The sequence below is a fragment of the Arachis stenosperma genome, chromosome 3, assembly GCF_014773155.1.
Source record: "Arachis stenosperma cultivar V10309 chromosome 3, arast.V10309.gnm1.PFL2, whole genome shotgun sequence".
Lineage (NCBI taxonomy): Eukaryota > Viridiplantae > Streptophyta > Magnoliopsida > Fabales > Fabaceae > Arachis > Arachis stenosperma.
The window spans coordinates 69,689,004-69,711,688 of record NC_080379.1 but is presented as its reverse complement, the minus strand read 5'-3'; the positions used below and the strand labels follow the sequence as shown (position 1 = coordinate 69,711,688).

At 30.9% G+C, this 22,685-nt stretch overlaps 1 protein-coding gene across 1 annotated transcript; it reads left to right on the top strand.

Annotated features, from left to right (window-relative positions):
• The first annotated feature begins 16,087 nt into the window (after positions 1-16,087).
• On the top strand, positions 16,088-17,657 carry LOC130966416 (E3 ubiquitin-protein ligase ATL23-like). The gene has a single exon (XM_057891214.1). The coding sequence runs from the start codon at positions 16,466-16,468 to the stop codon at positions 16,847-16,849; it is 384 nt and encodes a 127-aa protein (XP_057747197.1). The 5' UTR covers positions 16,088-16,465; the 3' UTR covers positions 16,850-17,657.
• Positions 17,658-22,685: the final 5,028 nt, after the last annotated feature.

Sequence of the window (22,685 nt, the reverse complement as noted above, 5' to 3'; positions counted from 1 at the left end):
GGGTGTTGCAGCTCCTCCACCATCTACTAGTCAGCTGCTGCACCAAATACTGAAGCGGTTGGACCAACAAGAAAAGAAAGCAAAGCTCCGAGAGCGCCATAACCACCGCCGTTTCAAATACCTCAAGAAGCTACTTACAGGAAATCACAGACCCAATGACGATCCAGGCACTCCGGACTCCACTTCTTTCACCAGCACAGGGAGCCACGACGGTCCCGACTGTGGAGACACTGCCACCAGCCCACCACTGTTCCTGACAGATGGCACCGAGGATGGTGCAAATCCTTAAGTGTGGGGAGGTCGATCAGTACCTGACTTCCGGAGGTAATTTTTCTTCCCTAAACACCAATAAATTAGGATATTTAGTTAGTTTTTCTTTCTTTTGTAGAATAGGATAAATTACATAGTAATAGATTAGTTGCATGCATGTTCTACTTGATTGAAAAGACAATAAGTTTCTTCTAAAACTCTATCTTTGGAACAAAATTTCACTAATTCTAATTAAAACTCTTATGTTAAATTTGCTTGAAGTTGTATTTGGAACATGATTTTTAAAGCTAAAGAACACACAACCTGTGAGAATTGGCCTTTATGCATGGTTACATTATTTAACCATATTTGTTTTATTCTTGTGTGTTTACTTCTCTATGATTGTAACCTATATTTTGTTCCATTTTATATGTCTAATGTTTAATATATTTATATGCTACATATGATTGAGGCCATTAATTGTTTAGTTCACTTATCCAAATTAAGCCTACCCTTTTAATTACCTTTGTTAGCCACTTTGAGCCTTTAAATCCCATTTGTTCTATAATTTACCACATTACTAGCCTTAAGTGGAAAAACAATTATATACCCCAATTTGAATCTTTGGTTAGCTTAAGATAGAATCGTGTGTGCTAATTAAGTATGGGAAATTGTGGGAACGAAAGATAATAAGGGGATATGTCATGATAATATAATAGGAATTTGGACACCTACTCATGTGAAACTATGAAAATAAAAAATCTATGTGCATTGATAAGCTATGTTTAAAAAAAAATATTTTATTCAATAAATAAATAAGGGGACAAAAATTACCCCAATGCTGAGTTAAGAATCCAAAGATCAATGCATGTATGATAAAATCCAAATAAAAAGTTGATACATGAGTATGGAATGTGAAAGAGAATTTTGGGTAGCTAGGTACGTACTCCAAGGTTATATAAAATATATATAGGTTAGGTTAAAGCTTGGGTTAATTAAAGATTCAATTTATAAGCTCACTTAACCATATATGTATCCTTACCTTTACCTTGGCCCCATTACAACCTTGAAAAGACCTCATGATGCTGCATTGGTATATTAAATGTTGTTGATTGGTTAGGAGAAGAACAAAATTTAAGGACCATGATTAGAGAAGGATAGAGTGATTACCCTATACACTGGAGAGATTAGAGTATACATACATCATCAGTGAGGGTTCAATTCTTGAAATTCTATGTTCCCCGCTTTCATGAGCTAACTTCTTGCATTTTTATCTGTTCTTACTAAATGAGAATTGAATTAGTGAAACTTGGTTTGTCATTGTTTGAAGAGCTTATTTATTCTTGATCAAGTGGACAAGAATCATATAGTTGCATTCACATATATAGGTTGCATTGCATTGCATGAGTTTTTACATGTTCCTACTCATTTATTCTATCTCCTTCAACTAAGCATGAGGACATGCTAATGTTTAAGTGTGGAGAGGTTGATAAACCACTATTTTATGGTTTACAATGTGTTTAATTGTGTGGTTTTATCATGGTCGTTACCCACTTATTCATATAATTAGCATGCATTTATATTTCCTTTCTAAAATTATTACATGATTGAAAACTTACTTCCTGGAGACCTTTAATTAGGTATTTTAATCCCCCTTTATTCCATTCGATGCCGTGATCTGTGTGTTAAGTGTTTCAGGCTTTATAGGGCATGAATGAGTGGGAGATTGGGAAGGAAGCTTGCAAAAATGGAAGGAATACAAGAAATTGAGGAGATGACCAGCGAGAAGTGACGCGTACGCGTCAGCGACGCGACCACGCGGAAGAGAGGAATTCGCAGTGACGCGGCTACATGAGTGACGCGGACGCGCGGATTGGAAAAACAGAAGCGACGCGGAGGCATGGACGACGCGCCTGCATGGAAAAGCAAAACGCCGAAAGACGCGTCCGCGTGAATGACGTGTCCGCGTGACATGCGCGATCTGCAGAATTTCAAAAGTCGCTGGCAGAGTTTTTGGGCCGGATTTTAACCCAGTTTTTGGTCCGGAATTACAGACTAGAGTCAGGGAACATGCAGAAACAGGAGATAACAATTCATTCTGCATAATTTTTAGTTTTAGATCTGGATTTACTCCTCCCCTAGGTTTTTATCACTTGACATTCATAATTAGGATTTTTGGGAAGATTTTGGCTTTAGCTTTTGAGAAGAGTCTACCTCCGGTACTAGTCATCTTATTTTGTTAGTTACTTTTTATATTTATTCTTCCATATTTTTAATCCCGCTAGAGTTGACTTTGGCTTATTTTTACAAGTTATTAATATAGACTATTTTTATTTTCAATTAATCCTTTCATTATTGTTTATCATGTCTTCTTTTATTTTCACCATTAATTCTGTGAATTTTATAATTATGATGAGTGAGTAGTTCCATGACTTGATTGGGGATGATTGAAAGGAACTCTTGAGTTGAACTACTCAAGAGAGAAATTATAATTGGGTTTATTGTTAAATCACCCTCTAATCATTAACTCTAGTCCTTCCCAACGGAGAGGATTAGGACTTATGACTAGAAACCGATTTCCAACTTGCTTGACTTTCCTTTACCTAGTAAGGGTTAACTAAGCAGAGTAACTTCCAATTATTAATTAATCTTGAGAGTATTTCAACAAGAATAGGGCTTCCAACTAATCTACCCCCAGTCAAGGCTTTTATTTAGAATTAATTAAATTCTCTATTTTAATTTCCTGCTTACCAACTCAACCACTTTTGAAAACACCCGATTGATGAAATAGCACATCTCTCTGCAACTCGTTGGGAGACGACCTGGGATTCATACTCCCAGTATTTTAATTTTCAATATTGTGACAACCCCTTTTTAAATTGATGAGCGGATTTTCGGTTGGTTAAGGACTGTACTTGCAACGTATTCCTATTAATAAATTCTTAACTCGCCAATTTCTGCCACATCAAGCTCTGTAGAGCCCCCAGACATCAATTCTAAGTTTGGCGTTGGGCAACCCTCAACAAGCTCTAAGCACAAAGGTACTAAAAAGAAAGTACCTAATGGCTGGAGGGATAAGAAAGTTCCAACTGAAGGCCTATCACCTGGCATGAGCGTTGTCTTCACTAAGAATGTAGAGCTCATTCATGAGAGGACAGGCAAAAAATTCACTGTCAGGGGCGAAAATCTGAGCCAATACTCACCTCCGTAAGGAGCTAAAGGTCAAGCTAGTGACGTTAAAAGAGCGCTTATTGGGAGGAAACTCAACTTTACTCAACCATATTTATTTTATTTCATTTTATTTTTCTTTTCAGTTGTCAGTGTCATAATCATATGCATCAGTAAGAATATAGACAAAATTTCACAGCAGTGAAAATATAGCACTCTGGATGGAGTGTCAAAGTTGAACGCCAGTGAGGAAGCTCTCACTGGGAGTTTAATGTCCCAAGAGGGGAGCATTGCTGGCGTTGAACGCCAGCCAGGGAGCTGTCCCTGGGCGTTCAAATGCCAATGCAAAAGAGCAGGGAATCTGAAATTTCCTAGCCTCTCAGGACCTGTAGGTCCCACGAATCTCCACCTACCCCACTTTCTTCTTCCCTATTGATCATATTTGCTTGAGGACGAGCAAAACTCTTAAGTTTGGTGTTGTAAAAGCTCTGCTTTGCGACTTCTACCACTCTTAAGTATAGAAGAAGATGATGGAGCAAACTAGAGAGCATGCACATGAGCCTGTGCAGCCGCCTCAACAAAGACAAAGGAGTGATATTGAAGAGATCAAGCACTATATTGGATCCTCAAGGAGGAGCACTAGCCACCATCATTCAGGTGGATTCGTTATCTTTTACTCCTTTCTTATTTTTTTCTATCTATTTTATTATTTGTTCTCTTGTTCTAGTTGCATGATCATTTGCATTTGATGTCTTAAAACTTGTAAAATGTTCCATATATCTCTCACCTTACTTAAATAAAAAATTTTTATTGAAAAGAATTGAGAGATGCATGAATTTCAAATTTAAAATAAGATTAGTTTAATTAGTTTGATGTGGTGTCATCTACTTTTATTTTCTGAATGTATGAAATAAACAGTACATATTTGAAGTTGTGATTTTAAAATATTGGCTCTTGAAAGAATAAGGAAAAAGGAAAAGTATTATTGATAATCTGAAAAATCTAAAATTTGATTCTTGAAGCAAGAAAAATCAGCAAAAAGAAAAAAAAAGCATGTTACAAAAGAAAAAGAATTATATGCATGTAAGAAAGAAAAAAAATGGCAAAAAAAAAAAGAAAAAAATAAAAAGAAGAAAAATCCATTACTACCCAAAAATGCAGGAAAAAGATGGCAGATTGAAAAAGCCAATAACCCTTTAAACTAAAATGCAAGGGTAAAAGGCCCAAGGCTTTGAGCATCAATGGTTAGGAGGGCCCAAAGGAATAAAATCCTGGTCTAAGCGGCTAAACCAAGCTATCCCTAACCATGTGCTTGTGGCTTGAAGGTGTCAAGTGAAAAGCTTGAAACTGATCGGTTAAAGTCGTGGTCCAAAGTAAAAAGAGTGTGCTTAAGAACTCTGGACACCTCTATCTGGGGACTCTAGCAAAGCTGAGTCACAATCTGAAAAGGTTTAGCCAAGTAAAGTGCCTGTGGCATGAATGTATCCGGTGGTAATACCAGAAAACAGAGTGCTTAGGATCACGACCAAGACTCAAAAAGCTGTGTTCAAGAATCAAAATAAAGGTTAACTAGGAGAGTCAATAATATCATCTGGATTCTAAGTTCCTAAAGATGCCAACATCTCTGAGTTTCAATGGATAGTGAGATGCCAAAACTTTTCAGAAGCAAAAAGCTACTAATTCCCGCTTATCTGATTTTAACTAAGCTTCATTTTGAAACTTAGAAATTTATTGTATCTTAATTTTCTTTTTTATCCTTCTGTGTTTTTAGTTGCTTGGGGACAAGCAACGGCTTAAGTTTGGTGTTGTGATGAGCGGATATTTTATACGCTTTTTTACATCATTTTCATATAGTTTTTAGTATTTTTTATTTTATTTTTATTAAGTTTTTATAGGTTTTAGTGTTAAATTCACATTTTTGGATTCTACTATGAGTTTTGTGTTTTTGGACAATTTTAGGTATTTTCTGGCAAAAATTGAGGAGTTGGAACAGAAGTCTGATTCAGAGACAGAGAAAGTACTACAAATGCTGCCCAAATCTGATCTGCCTACATTTGGAAGAGCTTTTTTGGAGCTACCAAAGTCCAAATGGAGCGCTCTTAACGACTATAGAAAGCTGACTTTAGAGCTTTCCAGAAATATATAATAATTTATGCTTTGCTTCGGATTAAGAGGCCCAAAACTGGCGTCCAACGCCAGCTTCCTGCCCCCTTCCAAGCGTCCAGTGTCCAAAGAGCAAAGACCAATGTACAAATGCCCAGATAGAACCCCCCAGCTGACGTTCCACACCCAAGGAGCCTCATAGCACGTGGATCTCATCAAAGCTCAGCCTAAACACTCACTAAGTGGGCCCCAAAAGTGAATTTTAGCACTAAATAGACTATTTTACCCTTTCTGTGTAATCCTTAGTCATTAACCTAGTATTTAAAGAACTTTTACACCTCTCACGAAGGGAGGTTTACCATATTTTCGTTTTTCACTTTTTTTTACTTCAATATGAGTTTCTAAACCTCCTAGGTTAAGGGAAGGAGCCCTGCTGGGTCCTATGAATTAATAAAGTACTACTATTTCTCTTCGATCCATGTTTGATTAATTCTAAGATGTATATTTGTACTTCATCGTGGTGAATAGGATGATCTAACCAATTAGCTCTGTTCATCACATTAAGACAAACGTGCTAGACAAACACCCGTGTCTACTTGGGTCAGAATGCGTCTTTCACCAAACAAGGACAACCAACAGCTTGAATATATATCTCTCAGACGGCTAATCCACGACTTCGTTGGAGACTTCTCGAGACATCTGTTCAGCCAATTTTTGGGGAGATTAGGGTCTCTGTGGTAGAGGCTAGAACCCAAAGATGCAGCATTCTCTGATCCAGAAGATCCAACCTTGTCTGTAGCATTTTGAGTAGGATCATCAAGGAGAATGGACTGTACGCGCTTCACCCTCAAGTAGAGATGGATCCACACTAAACCTAGGGTTCAGATCTGGAGGAGTATTGGCAGCTGCTCAAATCAGTGTCAATCACATATAGCCTGCCATTGAAGAAATCATTCACCAGCAAAGAAGACAGTAGTACCAGAGTTAGTTCAGAAAGACAAAGCAACTCCAACTCTCAACTCTATTCCCATCATATAATTCCTATTATTTAATCCAATTGGTTTTACCCTTTCAACATTCATGACATTTAATCAATCAACATACAATCAACAAACTTTAAATTCCGCCTGACTAAGATCTACAAGACAACCATAGCTTGCTTCAAGCCATAATCCTCGTGAGATCGACCCTGACTCGCTCAGGTATTACTTGGACAACCCGATGCACTTGCTGGTACTGCTGCTGTATGAAATAGTGTGGGTTTTGTGTACACGCGCATCATTTCACAATTATAACAACCCTAATTCTCTCAAATATTTCTCATCATCAACACTCTTAACCATTATCAACTCAAACTACACATAATCATCATTCATACAAGCATCATCCTCATAATTCAATATCATCATTTATCATCAAACTTCTTATCATCAATACTTACCATCTCAACAATACATTCCCACACCTTCCAACTCCAATATACTCATTATTCAACAATTTCACATACATACATACCACTCATCAAATTCTTAATTTATCATCATCATTATTCACAATCATCCATAATCAATCATCATACATTTCAACCCTTCACTCAACAATTCTAACCACAAGTCTCTAATCCTCAATCATACATATCATACAACTTAACCTAAGGCCATCTAGCCTAAATTTTCATAAAACATTACATGTTATCTATGAGAAACCAAAACCATACCTTGGTTTATTCCTCCCTAGTTCGAAAGACCACAAATTATCACCATTCCATAATTGCCCAAAGCTCCAAAAGCACTCCAAGCAGAATTTTAGCCACCAAGAATCAAACTCAAGCCTCTAATTCCATCAATCTACCTCCATAATCACATAATTTAATCTAATACCATATAACTACCAGTAAATCAATATAGGATTCGCTATATTCCATAATTTCACAAGGGTTTAAGAATTCTCACCATACCAACAGAAAAATTGAAGCAAGCCCCAACAATTTCACAAGGTCAATTTGATCATAAACACCAAAGTTTGACAAAGTCTCAACACATTTCTCTCTAATAATTTTGAAATAAGGGTTGAGCTACTGGTAAGGAGAATGAGGATTACCTTCAACTTTGTTCGGTGGGTTTTGTAGAGTTTAATGCGGTGATCGTGTGGCCTCAGACAATGCGGTGATCTGAGCTTCGGATCGGAAGTTATCTTTATTTGAAATCAAACCAAGGGTTTGTGATTTGTTCTCCTCCCTTTGTATGTGTGTTCAGCATGTTCTATGATGGGGAGGGAAGGAATGAGCTAAACTCATTAATGTAGGTGGGTTTGGATTAAGCCTTGGGCCCAATTATGGGTTCAATTCGTTCAGTTCGGCCCGTTTGACCCAACTTTGGGCCAAAATCTTATAAATTAGTCTTAAAATTCATATTTTAATTATTTCTACTTCATTAAACTATAAGATTTAAGTTTCTAATTTTTTTAAATAATAATTAATTTATTAACTAATTATTCATTAATTACTCGGGGTTTACAAATCCGCCACAGATGAGGGTTTCCCGACATTCCTTTCCCTTGGGGCATTTGTTCTCTCTCAGGGTGGAGGTAATGCCAGCGTCAGGTCATCAGGGTGGGGCTCTGGTTCTGACTCAAGCGCCATATGACTATCTTCATACTGGTTGTCCGCCATACGTGGATGTAGACTTTCAGGTCACCAGTAATGGTGCCAATGTTCCGAGGGTTATCTAAAACGATGATTTGGGCCTGAACGTGAGGTCTATACCCCTTCTGAGGCAGCGTCTAACTTGTTCTGGTGCCGAGGTGCCGCCATCCGAGTTTCTCATGAGGAGGTGGGGGTGATACCTGTAAGAAACTCCGATGCTTAAGTTAGCAAGGGTTTTAAGCAGATTTTTAGTAGATTAGGATCTGAATATACATGAGTGCGTCAGTGTATTTATGGATAACCACCTTTCTAAAGTAGTTCCACCTTTATGGGTAGATAACGGTTTCTTTTATTATGGGAGTTTGTTGAAATCTACCTTCTAAATAAAATAGAGATAGTCAGAGATGTTTCAGGGGGTAATTACTTATTCAGATAAATAGTTTAAACTACCCTTGTCGTGCCCGACCTCTATAAGGTCGGGTAAGCAGATGAGGCCACCTTATTTGGGTAGGCCTTTACATTTTTTGGGCAGGGTATGAACAAAAGATATAAATAAAAATAAGTGACAAATTTTTAAATAGAGTTTAAATTTACGACAAATTAATTGTTAATCTATTGAATTATGAAATATAGTAAAAAAATAAAAAAAAGTAAAATATATTTTTTATCCTTAAAAATTGTCAAAAATTTTAAAAATATTTTTAAATTTTATTTTATTTCAATTTTATTTCAAAAATTTTTTATTTGCATTAAATGTATCCTGTTAGCTAAATTTTTAAGAAGTTTAATACTAATCTAATAATAATACTTGACTATTAAGAGTCAGTAATAAAACTTTGTTTCTGTCTTACTAGTATTATAGATTGTCTTTATAAAATTATTATTAAATTAATTATAAATTTTTTTAAAAATTAACTATCAAAATATATTTAATATAAATTAAAAATTTTTAAAATAAAATAAAATAAAAATAAAATAAAATAAAATTTTTGATATATAGACAAAAGTATACTTTATCTCAAATAATAAAACAAAATAAATCATGCGGCAATTATCTATCAACCTTTAAGAATTGACCCTCTTTTCTTTAAAAATTTACATGTTTGGTATCCTCATCAAATATCATAACACCATTTGTAACTCAAGCCCAATTTCTAACTTTCGTTGAAAATTGACAAACAAAAGAAAATAAAGGACAATTTTGCAGCTGCAAAGAGGAATATGCCAAAGCTGATTGAAAACACAACCCCGTGTCTTGTTCATGCAACCACAAGAAGGGAACATATAATCAATCCAGTGACGGATCTAGAAATATTTAGTAGTGAGGGTAAAAATAATATAAAAAATAAAATTAATTAAAAATAAATATTTAAAATTTAAAATATATTAATTAAGCTTTTAATAATTTAACTAACATGCTAAAAATATATTAATTTAAAAATATTTTGATATAATTATTATTAATACTAGTATTTCGTCAGATATTTTATATCCATCAAATTATATTTTATTGATTTTTATATAATACAAAAAAAATTATAGCTCAACAATTAAAAAATTATTAGAAATATAATTTAAATGAACTAACTTTAATTTTTTCTAAGTTTTTATAGTTGTGCGAAAAAGATCAACAGAAAAATACATAAAAACAAAAGATAAATTTAAATTTAATAGCTACATATTATATATATATATATATATATATATATATATATATATATATATATATATATAATGTCTCTCTATTTTTATTAAATAATTATTTAACAATTTTTTTATTTAATTAATTGTAAAGTTAAAATTCTATCATATTTATGGTAGATGTTTGTTTGACAAAAAAAATTATTATATATAAAACCAAAATTAAATTAAATAAAATAATGAAAATAAATAAATAATATATAATATTAACTCAATTAATTTTTAGGAAAAATTACTAAATACTAATAATATTATTTTTATTTAAAAATTTAAATTTGATTTTGTATAATTAACTAATTGAATTATTATTATTTATTTTCTAATTTAAGTAAATTTAATTTTTCTAATTTCAATAAATTAAATTCATATATAATTTTTTCATTGTAATGATATTTAATAACTTAAATTTTTATCATACATAAATAAAAAAAATATTTAAGCATGGAATAAATATAAAGATACAATAAATATTATATACTTTTATGTATGTTTATTATTTTTTTTATAATTCAATGGGGGCAAATACCCCACCATTTTATATGCGGGTCTGTCCTTGTTCTTGAGCTTCATTCTTATTGTCGGATTTTATAAAAGCATTTAATTCATGGGTATAGTTGTCAAAAAGTGTACATTTCATTATTTTTTATATCAAATAAAATGTTTAATATCAAATATATTTTTTATAACAAAATAAATAAAATAATTATAACAAAAAAAATAACTACTAATAAAATAATATCAAATTATATATATTTTATATTTTTAAATTTAAAAATTAATAATAAAATTAAAATGTCAAACACAATTTAAAAAAATTAATAACTAATTAATTAATTATTTTAAATTCATAAGAAACAAATTACAGAATGAATGCTTTTTATTAAAATTTTTTGTTAAAAAAATTTAAAATACTTTTTTTTCAAAATCAATCCGAACTGATTTTTCAAAAAATTCAAAACTTGACGTTTAAAAATGGTGCCTTTGAATCTAAAAAATATAAGTAAGCTTAATGTTAGTTAAGATACATTTGTTACTTGTTAATAATATTAATAAAAATATTTATAATAAAATAAGTTAATCTCACAATTTAAAAAAAATGAGATTATCAAAATTTTATATTTATAAAAATAAATATATTAATATACATTATCAATCTCTAATAATAGTGTATTTGGTAGATTTGTTATCTTTTTTAAGAGTTTCTTTACTCCTAATTTCAGTAAGATATCCAATAACATTTAAAATAATTTAAAATAAAAAAATTATTGTTAACAAGTTTGTTAAGAAAAAAACACAGCTAAAATTATTAATACAATAAATAAATTTATAAATAAATTATACTTTTTCTAAAACAATAAACTTACCAACTAAATATGTGCAATTATATCCAGGAGCATTGAGAATGTCAAAATTCACAAAATTACCCTGATTATTCTAGAAGTATGTGCATACGTTAGTTTAAATTAACCACATACTTATGATGTGTAGTCTTGAAATTATCCTAATTGAATCCAACACTAAAATATTTTATTTGGTAAGATATTTCTTCTTTTAGAAAATTCACGAATCCAAACAGAAAAGTCATCTTAACTGAAGTGTATATTTTTTCTCCCTTGAATTGATAAACAAAAATTAAAAAACAATTAGATGGGGATAAACAAATAAATTTAAAATAAAATAAAAAATATTAGATTTTGGATATATGTAAATAAAGAAATTGATGTATTGTGAATTATGGTACTATATATATCTCATAATTTATACTTTTATAATTGATTTATAACTAAATTTTTTTTAAATTTGATTGATTTTAATTAAAATTTAAATTAAAATTACAAGTAAAATAAATAAATATATTAACAAGTTTTAAAACTCTAAATTAACATAAAAGAACGTATATAGCTGAATTTTTTTAAAAATTATATGTAAAAGAACATATGTAGCAAATAGAAAAATCAACAAAATATTAAAAAATATTAAAAAATAATGCTAAAATGAGTTAACAAATCTTTAAAAAAATAGTGTTAAAATTTAAAAAATAACAATTTAAGTAAAATAATATAAAATTTAAAAAAATAACAATGTAAGTACAACAATATAAAATTTAAAAATTAACAATCTAAACAAAATAATTTAAAATTTAAAAAATAATAATCTAAGTAAAACAACTCAAATAAATAATTTAAAATTTGAAAATAACAATCTAAGCAAATAATAATTTATAATTTATAAATATAAATCTAAAAATTTCTAATGACGACATCTAAGTAAATAAATTCTCATACTCAACGTATGAATGTCACGTGAACTTTTCATTTGTATTATTATAAAAATAAAAATAAAGATAAAAATAAAGATTATATTATAAAAGAAAAGAAAATAACCCCTATCTCTATTAGTGAGATTATATGTCTTTGTCTCATTGGGGTAAGAAAAATTAGACGCATATTTTTTCCTAAACCCCTAACACACTCTGGAGAAATCCAACATCGCCCACAGGCTTTTTTCTTACCTGGCTATCCCAAGTTATATCATATGATTGAGCACCCATGAAAAGGACAAACATTGACCAGAGCTATTCAATGTTCAAAGAATAGTTCTACAAAAATTAATGTACATATTTCTCAGGAGATAAACTATTTTGATTTTCTTTAAAATACAGTTGAGAGATTTCATAAAAGGTATTTTCTTATTTGATTTGAAGACGCAATAAAAACGACTCAAAAATAGGTAAACACAATTGTAAAAAAAATTTAAAGAATGAAATTTATTATTTATTATTTATATTTAAAACAAGAAACTAAGAATGAAACTTCTTTTAATTAAAAATACGTATTAACTTTTGGCCTATCAAATTGGACAATATTCAAATCTAAAAATTTTAATATATGAGGACTGAATTTTATACAAACTTTTTAATTATTTTTTTGTTATATTTTTTATTATATAAAAATAATATCTGCACGATATGTAACTATTGAGTTTTGTTAAAAAAAAGTTTATCAATATATATAGAAAAAGCCATAGAATTTTTTTTAATAATTTTATTTTTGACATAATAATTATACAAAAGAGACGCAACAATATCAATAATATGATAAAATTACAAAATACCAATATTTTTATAATATGTTTAGTTAAAAGTAAGATAAAATTTTTTCCTTTCAACAGCATAAATTAAAAAAATTATTATTTTTTACAAAAACGAAAGTCTAAAGTATATAATATAATTATCAAAATATAATGGTGAAAGTTATTATTTTTATATAACAATATTAACGTTAACTATTTAATATTTTAATATTATTAAAAAATTAAATAAATTTATAAAAATAAATTTAGAGATGAATATATAAAAATTAATTTTAAAAAATATAAAAATTTGAGTGAATGATATTAAATTAATTAAATAAAATTATTAATAAAAAATAATTAAATTTAAATCTATTACAAAATTAAAAATAATTATATATAAAAACAGTAAATTGTATGAAAAATTTTTATGTTCTTAAACACATATCTCGTATATAAATCATTAAATCTAGTTCTTCAAAATTTTTGGTAAGAGGGAGGGGGGACGCCACTACTTGCCCACTTCATGCGTCCTGACCTGTGAGCAACAAAGAAAAAATACGTATATCATACTACCTCTTATTAAACTAAACGTAACACCGAAGTATAAAGCTTGTTGAACCAAATAATGTCTAAATACATAATAGGCCATTAGAGAGGAAGTTCATACTTTATACCTTACAGGATTTTTTATTTTAATAAATAAAATAATTATAATAATTACTGAAATAAATAATTTAAAAACTATTTATCGAAAGAAATAATTCTCTCATATTTAATTTACACAGTAAACAAAATATTTTTTTATGTGTTATATTTTTTAATTTTTATATATATTATTTACAATATAAACGAAATATATGTATTTATAAATAATTAAATATAAATTTTAAAAATAATAAAAAATATTAATAATTTAAATTAGACTAAACTATTAAAAATAGAATATTTTAATAATAGAAAAGATATACTATTTTAAATAATAGGTATTAACAAGTTTACTTGAATTGTGGATAAGTGCACCATTAAACTGCCCACTATTAACACGGTTACTTTTTTTCTAACTATGCACTATTTAAAAATTTGAAATATAATTTAAATATACGTAATTTATTTGATGACTCAATTAATACCTGTCACTACTCTATTGGCATAGAATATAGAATCTTTTTTACTAAAATTATATTTCAAATTTTGATGTATTCTCATACAACAAATAAAAAAAGTAAGTGAATATAGAAGAAGCAGAGTAATTATCTAAATCAGTTCCCAAAGATTTTAAAAAACGATCATTTTAGTCCTCAAGAAAAACTAATATACAAATCAATTCTCAGCATTTCTCTCTATTAGACATAATAGTCCTCCGTCCAAAAATAAAATAAAATAAAATTATTATTATTATTATTAATTGCACAATAATATTGTACTATATTTTTTTATTTTTTGGACAAAAATAATGATAAATTTATTCATTAAATTCTTATATAATAATAATAATAATAACAATAATAATAATAATAATAATAATAAAATTATTAGAAATTATTTTACAAGAAATTTAAAGTTAAAATTATTTGATATTTTTATATTTAATATAATCAAAAGATGTCCTATGTAAAAAAAATATATATATATATATTTGTATTAAAAAATATGTATTAAAAAAGATTTTATATATATAGTCACTTAATAATAATAATAATAATAATAATAATAATAATAATAATAATAATAATAAAAAAATTATTAGAGATTATTTTACAAAAAATTCAAAGTTAAAACTATTTGATATTTTTGTATTTAATATAATCAAAAGATGTATTATTTTAAAAAATATGTTGCATTAAAAAAATATGTATTTAATATAAATTCAAATTAAAATCTTTTTTTAATACATATTTTTTAATACAAACATATATTTTTTTTATATAGGACATCTTTTGATTATACTAAAAGCAAAAATATCAAATAGTTTTAATCTTAAATTTTTTGTAAAATAATCTCTAATTATTATTATTATTATTATTATTATTATTATTATTATTATTGAGTGACTATATATATATATATATATATATAAGAATTTAATGAATAAATTTATCATTATTTTTGTCTAAAAAATACAAAAAATATAGTATAATATTATTGTGCAATTAATAATACTAAATTTATTTTATTTTATTTTTGGATGGAGGACTATTATGTTTAATAGAGAAAAACGCTAGGGATTAATTTGTACATTAGTTTTTCTTGAGAACTAAAATGTATATTTTTAAAATCTTTAGTATTGATCTGTGTAATTACTATGCCAGAAAATGAACTTGAAATTGATTTATTTGCCGGAGTAAAATCTTGGAGATTGATCTGTGTATTAATTTTTCTTGGGACTAAAATGTCCGATTCTAAAATCCTTGGAAACTAATTTGGGTAAGTACTCTTTTTATATTTATAAATACATATGTCTTATTTATCGTGTAAACGAGATAATTTTTCATGTATCTCATTTAGAGTGTAAACGAGATACAAAATGAATATTTATTTCGGTAAATATTTTTTAATTATTTATTTTAGTAATTACTATAATTATTTTATTTATTAAAATAAAAAATCCTATATATATACCAATCTTCATTTAAAAAAAATCATTGTCATCCCTTTTTATTGGAAAGTGAAGCATTGCTAGACTTTTACTTGTCAAGGACGAAACATGATATAAGCCAGAAGTTGGAAATACAGCTAGATATTGACTGTGATACAGTTTGAGTAAAGATTTTTTTTTGTTGGTATGTAAAAGGTTTGAGAAAAGATTTGCTGATACATCTCAAATGCTAACCATAAACTTTATTGTTATATTTGATAGTAGGGATGGTTATTTTTCATTAGAAGTGAAACAAAAATGTTTTGCAAAATAATGATTTATTTGTACAGTATTTATCTGAATTAATGATAACACAAAATGATACATTTTCCCCTTAAATAATTATAACTAAATAAAGGTATTGCCATTTCAAAAACAAAATAAAATAAAATAGTGAATATCCATCCTGGTCCGAGTCTTGGGTTGGCCTACCATACTCCCGTTTACACGCAGGATGCTAATTAAGTGTGAAGAAGCCAACCCACTCACTCACTCTCGCGTTCACATAAATACATCATCACGCATTAACCCCCCATTACATTCGCAATTCTCAACCCAAACCTCATCACCTTCGCCGAAACAGAACAAAGGCTCACGCAAACACACACACAACCCTCCAAAAACCACCCACCGCGATCTCTGATCTCTCTCTAAGCTAAGCAATTTTTTTATTTCCCCAGTCACACAATTTCCCATACATACCTTGTTGCTTGATAATTTTAAGCGACGATCGATATGGTGAGAGCCTGGCACTGCTTTCCACCATCATCCCCTTGTTGGGTGCTCCTCCGTCAACCGCCACAGCCACATTAATTCCCTGGCTCTGTGATTTTTCTGTTTGGTGCGACCAAACTCAATCGGAGAAGCCAGCAGCGAAGGTGCAGAGCCAAATGCTCGATTCGGTTCTGTTGGCGCTCTTTCTGCCATGCCTTGGCATGAGCGCCATCTTTACAGTCTACATGTGCCTTCTCTGGTACGCCACCACCCGTCACTCGGCTGACAGGCTACCGGTTAAGCCAGTCTCTGAGAAGGGCCTCTCCTCCTCTGACTTGGAAAAGCTACCGAAAATCCCCGGTAAGGAACTGGTCATGGGCTCCGAATGCGCCGTCTGCCTCGATGAGATCGAGAACGAGCAACCGGCTCGCCTGGTTCCTGGTTGCAATCACGGGTTCCATGTTGAATGCGCTGATACCTGGCTCTCCAAGAACCCGCTATGTCCGGTTTGTAGAGCCAAGCTTGACCCTCAGCTTTTCACTCCTCAGAGCCATTGCTGAATCTGGAAACAATGCAATCTTCCCTTCATTTTCTCCGTCTTCCTCCTTCCCAGTAATTACAGGCTTAGCTTGCCATCATTAAAATAAAAATAAATAAATAAATAAAAATGAAGGAACGGAAAGATTAAATTTTAAGAGCCATAGAAGCCGCCATTTACATTATAGCCTTAATTTATTTGTTATTGTGTAGTCACTAGTGTTATGTTAGGGGTCGTTTGTGAGTGACTATGGTAACGTAGCGCCGAAAGCACATTCTTTTCTCTCTTGGGAGGTTGTCGCTATCACTGATCTTGGAGAGGGTTGAACGTGCGGAGGAGGTTGGCGAGGTGGAGATTCATAAACTTTATTAATTACTGGTAGTTTAATTTCTTATTAATTTGTCAATTTATTTATTGTTATTATTATTATTATTAATTGGATGTGGTTGATGTGTAATGTGTTCGAGAAGCTTTCCAGAATTTGTTGCCTTTATTATTGTTATTACTGCTTCCTACTTTTTAATTTTTATTCCCCCTTCCAACAAAAGAAATTTATTGCATGCAAAAGGGGTGTTTACTCTGGCATAGCATAATTGTCATGAATAGAGGGTGGAAGAGGACAGAGAGCGGGAAATTCACGCAAACACGTAGTCCTTCAGGTTTCGTCGAAGCAAGTGTTTGTTGGGTTGGGCCGTGAACTGAACGATTTCATGTTCTTTTCGTAATGATCACAGAGAAGCTCGCCGTGATTTTGATTGCAGTTTGATCTTATCAAAAGCACAACTAGGTGCCAGCTAGATAAAATTAATATTATTAATTTATACATGTTATACGAGCTGTAGTACAATGGTCCTTTTTCAATTCCTTTAGGTTAAGCGCCGCTGTGAAAAAAGAGCAATTAATTGAGCACTATAAGGATTGGTTTGTGGTGGGGTTTGTTGAAAATGGCTTTATTCATGAAACCAGGACCCAGGCCAGGATCATTGATTGCATGGGATGGCCCTCAAATGGTGAATGGTGGCGCCACGTCACGGATGTGGACAGTTAGCAGCCCGTGGGAAAAGACCAAATAAGGTCCTTAAGTTGCATCGGTGGCAGAAAGTTTGTTGCATAGCATTTGACTTTTGAAGATTGGGAAGGGCAATCTCCATCACACTCATCATAAACTTTTGTAGGTGTCTCATAAGGATCTACACGAGGACGTGAAGGGTACGGGTAGCGTCTGGTTGAAAGCTTTGCATTGAGAGTGCATTACGGAAGAAGATACATGGAACCTTCACCTCATGATATTTTCGGGGAGAGAAGAGGGATAAGGAGAACACATATATAATCAACGAGTTCATATTCCATTTCACGGGTTTCGACCAACGTAACGTAACTTTACCATTTAAATATCTTGAATCACGTTTAAAGGACATAGATACTTTTAATTAAGATAAAAAATATTATGCAAATACAAAAGCTTAATTATTTATATTTTTATACATTTATGATTTATATGTGTTATTTTATAATTTTTTAATATATATTTTGTAATGGTTGATTTTTTTTTATGGGCATTTAAAATAGTTGACCATAAGATCTTTAAAAAGAAAAAAAAAAAAAAAACAGTTCACCTTGCAGTCTTGCACACTAGTTTAAAATTTGAAAACAACAGGTTTTTCCCCCCGTAAAATCTTGAATTTCACGATTTTCAGTTGAATTAATTACAGTTGTATTATTTTGGTGTTTTGATTTCTTCCGTGTGAATATTGTTTGCTCGGTTGGTACCGAGAAGCATATAGAGTATGTGATACTAGTGGGTGCCCAGTGTTGCACAAGTATACCAGAACAAAAATGTTAGGCATCCAAATAGTTTTACTAACCAAATTGAAACAAGCTGTTGAAAATAAAACCTACTTAGACACTACTCTCTCTCTCTTTTATTATGTTCATTCTTTTTCTTCTTTTAGTGAATAACGTCCTTCACACAAACTTCGCTCTTCCTTCTCTTTTGATTTTTCGTTTTATTGTGCTATATCTTTTATGCATTTTGTTTAGGAGTGTTTAGGGATATTGGATACTTAATTACTCGTCTTTCGAATCAATTAAATTAATTTTAAAACTAACGAATAATCAGGTATAATTCGAACTCAATCGATAATATTATCTGGTAATTGGTTAGGATAATGGTTCTAAAGGAGCGGAACCCGAATTAATCCGTAGACCCGAACCTTTATTAATTAAATTAAAAATAATATTAATTTAAAATATATAAATGCGTTTTACTGATTCTAACCCAAAAACCTTAACCTAAACACATTGAAGCGGCAATCACCCATGGTATGAACTTAGCAGAGCTTCCTCACCACATTACCGTTACTCATCCAACCAAATCAGCGGCAGCTTCCTCACAGCTTTTTCTCTGTCGGCATCTCCGTCAGTGTCGTCTCTGTCGTTTCTATCAGCGTCGTCTTTGTTAGCATCATCGTCTCCGTGACCTTCAACATCGTCTTCTCCAGTAGTAGCAGCGTTGTTTTTTCCGTTAGCATCATCTTCTCCGGCAGTATCTTCGTCTTTCATCAGCGTTGTCTCCATTAGCGTGCTTCATCCAACGTGCGTTAACGTTTGTGGCGTCATCTATTCGTCAACAATATCATCACTTCCGTCTGTGGTTATAACACCTCGAATTTTTTTTAAAATAAATAAAAAATTATTCATAATTTATTATATTTATTGATAATTTTACTTAAAAAAATTATTTTTTAAAAGTATTTAAATTAAATTTTATGATATTTTAAATTTAAAATTTATTAAAATTTTTAAATAATTTTTATTATAGTGAAATAGTTCGAGAAAGATAAAAGAATTATTATTATATTATTACTATTATTATTATTATTATTATTATTATTATTATTATTATTATTATATAACTACTTAATAAACTTTCTATTATTATCATTACTATATTATATTGTTATTTATTTTTCTTTCCTTTGGCCGAAGCCTTAAAGGAGCTACAATCAAAAGAATAAAAGTATAAAAGTATATTATATTGTTATTATATTGTTATTTATATATCTCGATTTTTTTAGATTCATAATTCTAATAAAAAATTTAATCTGATAAAAGCATGCATTTGTATTTTTTTCTCTATTCATTGGTATTTTTTTTATCCGATAGAAGTTGATGTTGATGTAGTTTTTCTTTTTCTTGACTTTGACCAACTGAAATTCTAGGAGGCACGTACAGACGATTTCTGACGTTTTTCTCTTTAGCAGCTCAATCAAAAAACTTCTCCAGAATTTTCGTTGATTTTGATTTCATACGGAGGTAGGAATTTTATTTTAAAATTAACAGTTTTTAATTTATGAATGCCCAACAGTATAGTAAATAATTGCAAATATGTTAGTAATTATAATATTATTGAGATTAGATTTCTTTGCAATATATGAATGATTGGTTGTGATTTTGGTTGATTTTGATAATTAATTTGATTAATTCTGAATTGAGTACTGGTTTGGATTGAGATAAGTTAAGGAATGATAGAAGTGAAGGAGTCGTGAGGGTGGTGAAGTCTATTTTTAAATGGCAGTTCTGTCCAAACTCTTGTAAAAAATATACGAAAAAGTGATTTTATTTTGGAAACCTAATTTACGAGCTTATTTTGAGAAATAACTCTATGTTAGAAAAAGATTTGGTTTACATATTTATTCATATTGAGAAAAGGGTTTTGTATTCAAAGTTTGAGTTATAAATTTATACTAAGGAGTGACTTGGGTTTGATTCAATAGCAAAAGAACTGAAAGGGAGTTGAATTTTATTAAAATGAAAAGTGGCTTAGCTTCAAAGAAAATGTTTTAATTACTGAAAAATTATTTGACATTTGGAAAGGTTGAGAAATGGATTGGTTAGAACCCTTGAAGGATGGCAAAGCCCGGATTTTAGAGGAAATGCTGTCGAAATTTTTATAAAACTTCGAGGTTTTGTTTAAATCGTTATTCAAAAGAAAATTTGATTTAAGACTCATACTACTTGGTTTTCAATTTATCAAGAAAAGCACTATGTCTTAAGTTTAACCTATTGAAAAAAGATTCTTGTTTTAAGTTATAATTTGAGTTCAGTTTATTAAGAAAAAGAGTTTTTATTAAACGTTAAGAAGTTTGACTACCTAGAAACTAATCGATTTAAGGTTATGATAGACGAATAAATATGTGGTGATGTGAAGGTCTGATTGATTATTTGGTGATGCGGAGGTATATGTAATTAAGCGGTGAAACAGAGGTATGTTTAATAATGTAGGTGATACAGAGGTGTGCGTATGTAATTGGTGATGTGGAGGCATAATAAAGAGAAAGAAAATGAGAAGTCATATCAAAGAGATAACTGGAACGGAGAGTGAATAATGAAAAGTGTATGATTGAATGAGCCTTGTGCCAAAGTGCTAATGCGAAAGTACCCCGCCCGATTGATAGCCTGAGGTTGCTAATGTGGGAATGTCCGCCTAACTGGTAGCATATTGCTTGATTGAACGGGCATTTGTGCCAAATTGCTAATGCGAAAGTGCCGGCCTAACGAATAGCCTAAGATTGCTAATGCGAAAATGTTCGCCTAACTGATAGCCTGTTTCTACCGTGATGCCAATATATCCTAATTGAGATACCCATGATGATAATTGTACCTGACTGACACGGTAAAGATATCATATTCGGGGTCCGCCCCAAGTAATGTCGGGTTGCGGGTAGACAACTGGTGCACGAAATTGTGATCATCACAATGGCGCCAAAAACCTTGGTAGCGCTCTCAAACGTGAATCACACTTTGTCACAACTCTGCAAAACTAACCAGTAAGTGCACTGGGTCGTCCAAGTAATACCTTACGTGAGTAAGGGTCGATCCCACGGAGATTGTTGGTATGAAGCAAGCTATGGTCATCTTGTAAATCTCAGTTAGGCGGATAATAAATGGTTATGGAGTTTTCGAAATTAATAATAAATAAAGCATAAAATAAAGATAGAGATACTTATGTAAATCATTGGTAGGAATTACATATAAGTGTATGGAGATGCTGTGTTCCTTCTGGATCTCTGCTTTCCTGCTGCTTTCATCTAATCCTTCTTACTCCTTTCCATGGCAAGCTGTATGTAGGGCATCACCGTTGTGAATGGCTACTTCCCATCCTCTCAATGAAAATGGTCCAAGTGCTTTGTCACAGCACGGCTAATCATCTGTCGATTCTCGATCATGTCGGAATAGAATCCATTGATTCTTTTGCGTCTGTCACCACGCCCAACAATCGCGAGTTTGAAGCTCGTCACAGTCATTCAATCCCTGAATCCTACTCGGAATACCACAGATAAGGTTTAGACTTTCCGGATTCTCAAGAGTGGCCACCAATAATTCTAGCTTATACCACGAAGATTCTGATTAACGAATCCAAGAGATACTCGCTCGTTCTAAGGTAGAACGGAAGTGGTTGTCAGTCACGTGTTCATAGGTGAGAATGATGATGAGTGTCACGGATCATCACATTCATCATGTTGAAGTGCAACGAATATCTTAGAACAAGAATAAGCTGAATTGAATAGAAAATGGTAGTAATTACATTGAAACTCGAGGTACAGCAGAGCTCCACACCCTTAATCTATGGTGTGTAGAAACTCCACCGTTGAAAATACATAAGTGATGGTCCAGTCATGGCCGAATGGCCAGCCCCCAAAATGTGATATGAATTCGAAAATAGGGAAAAAGGACCAAAGATATGGTCAAAAGACACTAGTACAATAGTAAAAAGTTCTATTTATACTAAAACTAGCTACTAGGGTTACAGAGATAAGTGATTGATGCAGAAATCTATTTCCGGGACCCACTTGGTG